The sequence below is a fragment of the Teleopsis dalmanni genome, chromosome 2, assembly GCF_002237135.1.
Source record: "Teleopsis dalmanni isolate 2A chromosome 2, ASM223713v2, whole genome shotgun sequence".
NCBI lineage: Eukaryota > Metazoa > Arthropoda > Insecta > Diptera > Diopsidae > Teleopsis > Teleopsis dalmanni.
The window spans coordinates 33864788-33873257 of NC_051847.1; the positions used below are offsets into that span (position 1 = coordinate 33864788).

Genomic DNA, 8470 nt, shown 5'->3' on the forward strand with positions numbered 1-8470 from the left:
TTCTCGAGGTGAACCTGTTTGTAGTTGATAACTTCATTGACTCAACAGAACACTATGGATCTAGAGAGGAAAACTCGATAAAACCCGTAATCTCCGGTGTTATTCGACCCGTGCCGATGAGATGAATGGCACTACGTTAGTGTGTCTCTAAACGGAGACCTCCGGATATCTGGCGCCCTCCGGTTGTAACTTAGCCTTGTCCGGGTATAGCGGATCTCTGCCCAGATCGATTTTCTTTTCTCCGCAACTCGTGGGTTTAAAATATGAACCAAAATAATAAAAATTTACAAAAATCAAGCTCGGTTAAACCAAGCTCTTCTGGAACGGCTAGTTCCAAGGTACCTACCGCAACTTCTAGCGGAAATTACAGGGTACCTCCTAACAAACCAGGAATCTCCACGCGTTCTGGCCCCTCTGCATGGTCGGGCTCTCCATCCAGGAGAATTTATAAAGAACGGCGAGCGGCGACTAGGCTGCTCGAGAGATATGGCAATGTCTCGGTAACGTCCGAGTCTCTTAAGGCTAGATTAGCCTGGGCCAAACGGATCCTTGATACTTCTAAGGAAGTCAAAAAGGAACCTGTACCGAAGCGCCAGCGCTCATTAGATGAGTCAGCTTCGAAGCCAGATGCCAAAAAGGCAAAATTTCGTGGCAACGCCACCACTACTAAGTCCTTTAGCGACACGCTGAAGGGCTCCATCATAATGGCGGTCATTGATGAAAATGATCCAGATGGCACTATCAATCCTGAAAAATGGGATCAAATTAAGCGAAAGCTCCTTGACTTGTACGTCGAAGTTCTTAAGGAATTTCCAGGTACAATTCCCAAATGTCGCGACGGTGGATGGTTTCAGGGCCATGTGAAACTAGTCGCCTGCGTTGATCAGCGTTCTGTTGATCTCTTTCGCATTGCCATCTCCAGAATGGGTGAGGTCTGGCCAAGCGCAAAGCTTAAAGTCGTTGCCAAGGAACAAATTCCTGGCCGACCTAGGGCGCGTTCCTGGATTCCAGCCGAACCATCCGACCCTCAGCGGATTCTGGAGCTAGTTCGGGTGGGAAACCCTGATCTAAATACGTCCACGTGGAAGGTCACTAAGCTGGAAGAAGCCAAAGGCAAGTTTAGGTCGGTCAGTTTTGTGATCGACAAAGCCTCCCTGGCCATTTTGGCGCGATCTTAGAGTTAGAGTCTAAAGCATTTTTACTCAATAATGTCCGTGATCACTTGAATAATCTACTATCAGAAGAAATAGGTTTCTAGAAAAGTATTTCTTTGGCAGCTTATCTGACCGTTCATCGGTAAAAATTAAAGAGCTATTAAATTATCTAAATTCGACGGGATGGATTTAATCTATGTTCTTCTGTCTTAGGAGTTTTTGCAAGAAATGTGCTAGCAAAACGATGAAAAATTGCTATATGAGGTACATGGAAAGTTGTCTGTGTGTGCTGACCTGCCATACAACCAATCAACCAACCGTAACTTTCTTACGCCCAGCCAAATTGTTACTAGAAATCATTTAATTTATTAGTATTCTAATTTACTATATATAAAAATATAGGTTTAATATTTTTTTATACATTTAATGATGTAAAATTTTATTTGATAATTAATTCACATTTAATTTATATTTTATCTGTTTTTTAGATTATCCGACTATTAGGAAGGGAATCCATTTAAGAAACTTGAAATTATACTCTTACTACTCATAATTAGAACAGCCAAGGTGAAAAAGAAAAATTCCGCTTAAATAAAATTAACAAAAAGGAACTTAGATGTCTCTGTCACACCAATTCGAGAATGTGTAGCGACCTACAACACTCTTTTATAAAAATACCGAACGACAACACTGTTCAAAGTCAGCTGTTCGAGACTTGAAGCGAAAAGAATGTTCTGTTCTGTAAATAAATTTATTAAATAAATAAAGCATAAACAAAATTATAAATGTGAATTCATAAATGAACGTTTCACACGCCATCTAGCGTGTCTACTAAATCTTGGTATATTCTATGCAAAAGTTTTGATACCCTATTTAGTTATTGGTTAATAGATGTCATTAAACTACCTGAGAGTTTTGAATTGAAATTTCAACAGAATTAATTCGAACTCATATTTATCTAAATTAATAATTTTTCAATATGCAGTGATAATGTGTTTCTAAATATTGTGTTTTTCTGATGTTGAAAAGTATTAAAACCCATATTATGATACTTGAATCCATTGAACAAGAACATATCATTTTTTATAAGTTCCACATAAAAGATTCTGAAAATTATATTCTGATACAATCCTTATATCAAAAATTAAATATTTGTGAGAAAGAGATTCTCTTTTTTTTACCGTCGTTTCTTTCGCGATTATATCCTTTCAACCGAAGATGTGCCTTACTCCCCTATTCGATATCATTATAAAAAATGAAAGGAGGCCAGCGAAAAGAAAAATATATACGAGTATCACATATACAATATCCAAAGCACATATAGTAAATTGTGAAGACTTTACTGCCTAAATATGTAGTTGGCGAAATATTCATCTAATGAACTGATGAGAGCTGAGTATTGTGTAGGATGCGTTTAACTGGTAACTCTCATATGCTGCGAAAAGTGGAAAATGTATTGAGTTATGTACGTGAAGTAGGAAAATATTTTACTGTGGCATCGGTGTTGATGGTACCAGCCTAGACGTTCTGGCTGGGCCACCGCAGTTTATTGTTTTGTTTGATGTTTTAACTTCAGTAAGTGCTTTCAAGATTTCTTACTGAAACTAAAGAGAGTGGTAAGTTTTCCAAGCGCTGCATGAAAATTTTGCGCAGAACGCAAAAGGAGTTGTCTGTAGTCTTGTAATAAAAACTTTTATTGCGCTGCTGTCAGGTAATTTGTGGGCTTTTAGAGATGTGACTTCTTGAAGGGAAAATTGTTTATTTATGATAATTAAGTGTGAAATTTTTGCAACTTTTTAATTAGTTTAATTATAAAAAATAGTTATTCTGCAATTTAGCAAAAACATTTTTCTGGATTTGTTTATCTCAATTCTCTTAATATATATTGTTTTGGGAATTATACAGTAAGTGGGCTAACAATAGACAACAAAATAATGTAAATAAATTATATATCATAATACTGCGTATCTAGTTTTTTTTTTTTTTTTTTTGTTGAAAAAGTTTCGGAAAATGAAAGATCTTTTCATTCATTAATGTTAATTTGTCGCCACATTAATATTTTAAACGCGCTCTATTTGAATGAACCTATGAACTTCTTTGTGATATACTGGTACCATATGGTATATAAGCCGTTTTTCGTATTGATAAATTTTAGGTATATATTATCAATTGAACCAGAATAGACTGTATTTCTATTTCTACTACCTAGAATATATCATATGTATTCAGATGCAATTAACATTAAGATTGATCAATGACATTCATGGTATAATCTTCAATGCATTATCAAATTATTTTTAATATAACGTATTTATGACTCACCAATCAATGAATATGGAAAAATGGAAATAATAATAATATTATAATAATTTGTCATCGGGCTAATTGGTCAAATTTAAATAGAAATAAAAAAGACACTAATTTATTATTTATTCTTCCGATATTTCGACTATCTTCGATAGTCATCTTCAGGGAAAACTTCAGTTTTTTTCTTGATTTCGATTCTTTTTACCCTGCTGGTTTGTTTATATATCATGACAATTTATATATATCTTTGTAGATCATAACACGTTTCCATGAAGTGGCATGATTCAGCATGTTTCATGTTATAAGTTTTTTAAATGATGTAGATGCTTTAAAAAAAACCCTATAACAATAACCCTCTATTTAAAAATAATCCCCAAAACAATTTTGTATAAAAATCATATATGTTAACATATCTGTTTTGAAGCTGTATTGATCTATAGAGGTTGACCTCTATTATTGTGGTGGTTGTAGTTGAAATCAGAAGATACGCAAGCAGAATGATTGTATTCATTACTTTCATTCGATGAGGAGTTTTCCAAGCAAGTGCGGGTTCCCAAAGAGCAGGAAATGTATTAAATAGGCGTCGCTCTTTCTCAAGGAGAGAACATTATTCACACCAGCGGAAATCGGTTGAATTCCAATAGGGGCATTTATCATCACATTCTACTAATACGTATGTTAACAGTAATGTAGTGTTAAACTCTAGCGATGGATAATCATTATCAAAAACTATGTAGTTTGTTCCTTTAGAAGGTTTTTAATTATAAGACCAATAGAGTTAGCAATGTTTGTGTACAATACTATCAGTTATTAAAGATTTTGTGATTAATCTTTACAATGCTATCTTTATATTAAAAAAAATTCATTGTAGTATGTATTTATGAACTTATATGAAATTTAAGGTGTGGACAGAAGTAACTTCATTGTCATCAGACAAAAACTATTTCACACTAAGTTGCTCAAACAGCATACAGCTATTTATATCTAATTGCAGACCTACAGTCAATTTGAAAAGGAATTATCACAGAGTTTCAGGTTAGAAGGGTTCGTGTTCTCAATGAACAGGGTATGGTCATGCGCAAAACATCAGCCTATGCCTTACCAAGGCCATGGTGCGTGGTACTTTATCACACCCTTCTCGAGGTGAACCTGTTTGTAGTTGATAACTTCATTGACTCAACAGAACACTATGGATCTAGAGAGGAAAACTCGATAAAACCCGTAATCTCCGGTGTTATTCGACCCGTGCCGATGAGATGAATGGCACTACGTTAGTGTGTCTCTAAACGGAGACCTCCGGATATCTGGCGCCCTCCGGTTGTAACTTAGCCTTGTCCGGGTATAGCGGATCTCTGCCTGGATCGACTTTCCTTTCTCCGCAACTCGTGGGTTTAAAATATGAACCAAAATAATAAAAATTTACAAAAATCAAGCTCGGTTAAACCAAGCTCTTCTGGAACGGCTAGTTCCAAGGTACCTACCGCAACTTCTAGCGGTAATAACAGGGTACCTCCTAACAAACCAGGAATCTCCACGCGTTCTGGCCCCTCTGCATGGTCGGGCTCTCCATCCAGGAGAATTTATAAAGAACGGCGAGCGGCGACTAGGCTGCTCGAGAGATATGGCAATGTCTCGGTTACGTCCGAGTCTCTTAAGGCTAGATTAGCCTGGGCCAAACGGGTCCTTGATACTTCTAAGGAAGTCAAAAAGGAACCTGTACCGAAGCGCCAGCGCTCATTAGATGAGTCAGCTTCGAAGCCAGATGCCAAAAAGGCAAAATTTCGTGGCAACGCCACCACTACTAAGTCCTTTAGCGACACGCTGAAGGGCTCCATCATAATGGCGGTCATTGATGAAAATGATCCAGATGGCACTATCAATCCTGAAAAATGGGATCAAATTAAGCGAAAGCTCCTTGACTTGTACGTCGAAGTTCTTAAGGAATTTCCAGGTACAATTCCCAAATGTCGCGACGGTGGATGGTTTCAGGGCCATGTGAAACTAGTCGCCTGCGTTGATCAGCGTTCTGTTGATCTCTTTCGCATTGCCATCTCCAGAATGGGTGAGGTCTGGCCAAGCGCAAAGCTTAAAGTCGTTGCCAAGGAACAAATTCCTGGCCGACCTAGGGCGCGTTCCTGGATTCCAGCCGAACCATCCGACCCTCAGCGGATTCTGGAGCTAGTTCGGGTGGGAAACCCTGATCTAAATACGTCCACGTGGAAGGTCACTAAGCTGGAAGAAGCCAAAGGCAAGTTTAGGTCGGTCAGTTTTGTGATCGACAAAGCCTCTCTGGCCATTTTGGCGCGATCTGGTGGCGTTTTAAATTACGGTTTTTTCCCCATAACTATGAGGGTCTACAAAAAAGATGAGGAGCAATCCTCGTCTGATGTACGGGAATCAGCGGCAATTTCTCAACACACTGCTGATCCCTTATCGAAGTGGGCAATATTAAGCCTGCTTCCATGACCGAAGTGAGTCCGGTTATTCCATCTGAAGACTCACCTGTGTGCATGGACATTTCAGTGTCTGCTCCTTCGCCAGCTCACTCAATTACATCAGAGGAGAGCATAGGCATGCGCTATCTTTTCGATGAAGAGGAACTCCTAATGAGTAATGACTCTGAGGAGGATAGTGCTCTTGATGTCACTGTGGTGGAGAAAAATGGATCCACACAAACTGAAGATGCGGGTACAGCAAATTAACCTGCATCATAGCAAGGCTGCATCCGCCAGTCTACTGCAACGCCTCAGCAACAACGAGGCTGATATGGTCCTGATACAAGAACCATGGATTTATAAGGATCTTATATGCGGAATCAGGGCTAATAACTACAACCTATTTTATGCGATAAATAAGGGTAAGCCTAGGTCCTGCATAGTGGTTAATAAAAAATTTAATGCTCTCTTACTTTCGCAATATAGTGATGGTGATCAAACCGCAGTAAGTGTCGAGGGCTCCTGGGGCCAAATATGGGCAGTATCTGCTTATCTGGCACATGACCATGCCACACTACCATCGAATGACCTGATACAGCTAACAAGCAGCGCCAGGAGACTCGGGGTAGAGCTTCTAATAGGTTGCGATGCCAACGCTCATCATGAGGTTTGGGGCAGCTCAAATACTAATGAAAGAGGTGAGTTACTTTTTGATTTTATATTTAGTAACAATCTGTTCATCTGCAATGATGGCAATATGCCAACTTTTATTACAAAAAACAGGCAGGAAGTGTTAGATGTCACTCTTGCTACTGCTAGGCTTCACGAATCGGTCAAGAACTGGAAAGTGTCCACTCAACACTTGTTCTCAGACCATATGATTCTAGAATTCACCTTAACCTTAGATGAATCGAACATCTACAATCAAAAAACGTTTAGAAATGTTAAAAACACAAACTGGACGAATTATAATGCAGCTCTAAGTGAGCTGCTTTTAACCACTTCCTCCGATCCCCCTGGGAACACTTTGGATCTAGACAATCAAGTGCAAGATCTCACCTCAGTGCTCAACGAAGCTTTCAGTTATGCTTGTCCCCTCACACAACCTAGTAGGAAATGTAACCCACCTTGGTGGAATAAGCATCTAGGTCTTTTACGAAAGGAGTGTAGGAGACTCTTCAACAGAGCAAAACTATATAATAATGAGAGTGATTGGCTGAATTACAAAACCTCTCTGCAAGAATATAAGAAAAATTTACGTAGGTCCAAGAGAGACACTTGGCAATCGTACTGTCAAGAAATAAATAGCAATTCTGAAACCTCTAGACTGCGTAAAATCTTATCCAAAAATCCATCTGTCCCAGAGTTACTCAAAAAATCTGACGGGACATGGTGCAATAATAGTAGCGAATCTTTACAATTACTACTAGATACTCACTTTCCGGGATCTTCTACTTCGGTAGCTTCATCCTCAGAGTGCCTTAATCTCTCACCGGTTAACTCCATTAAGGTTAACCTGCAGATCGTGAAATGGGCTATTTTTAGTTTTAAACCCTACAAATCACCAGGACCGGATGGTATTCATCCAATTGAGCTCCAGAATTCGTGGGAGTTAATACACAACCGCCTTTTGGCAATTTTTAGACACTGTTTCTTATTTAACTATGTCCCGATTAAATGGAGGGAGGTTAGAGTAGTTTTTATACCCAAAACAGGAAAAACCTCGCACCATAACCCCAATGAACTCCGTCCTATAAGCCTCTCCTCGTTCATGTTGAAGGCTCTTGAAAGAATAATAGACGTAGAAGTAAGGCGTGCTGTAAGCCCCAACCAGTGGTCCCCCTCACAGCATGCCTACACTAAGGGAAAATCTACAGAGACAGCTCTCCACTCCCTCACTTACAGAATAGAAAAATCCATAAAACTCAAAGAATTTTGTATGGTTGCTTTTGTAGATATTGAAGGGGCCTTTAACAATATACTCCCGAGTGCAATAGTAAGCGCGATCTCGCGTCTGGGTGTTGCTGATGCGCTCATTGGCTTTATAAATCAGCTGCTAACTGGCAGACTCATTGAAGCAACGATGGGCTCATCAACGGCACGCAGAAGGGTAAATAGAGGTACCCCCCAAGGAGGAGTACTCTTCCCTCTCCTTTGGAACATAGTGGTGAATGAACTGCTAATACAACTGAAGGCGGAGGGATGCGAAACTATTGCATATGCGGATGATATTGCGATAACAGTCACCGGAAAATATACTACCACTCTTAGGGATATTCTACAAAATGGTCTTAATATCCTAAACAATTGGACACAAAAATGTGGCCTTGGGGTGAATCCCAATAAAACTGAAATCGTAGTTTTCACAAGAAAACATACGGTCCCGAATCTTTCTCCACCCTCTCTACGAGGTTCTGTGATACATGTGAAGGAGGAAGCCAAATTTTTAGGTATAGTTTTCGACAGGAAACTCACTTGGAAGAAAAACACTCTAGGGCGTGCAAGAAAAGCCAATGTTGCGCTTCTTCTATGTCAGAAAGCTATTGGTAAGAAGTGGGGTCTTCAACCTCGCAT

At 39.2% G+C, this 8470-nt stretch overlaps 2 protein-coding genes across 2 annotated transcripts; both read left to right on the plus strand.

Annotated features, from left to right (window-relative positions):
* The first annotated feature begins 263 nt into the window (after positions 1 to 263).
* On the plus strand, positions 264 to 1178 carry LOC119674284. Its single transcript, XM_038085416.1, has one exon. It carries the CDS (start codon positions 264 to 266, stop codon positions 1176 to 1178), a length of 915 nt encoding a protein of 304 aa, XP_037941344.1.
* Positions 1179 to 4859: 3681 nt separating this feature from the next.
* On the plus strand, positions 4860 to 5927 carry LOC119674285. The gene has a single exon (XM_038085417.1). It carries the CDS (start codon positions 4860 to 4862, stop codon positions 5925 to 5927), a length of 1068 nt encoding a protein of 355 aa, XP_037941345.1.
* The last annotated feature ends 2543 nt before the right edge of the window (positions 5928 to 8470 follow it).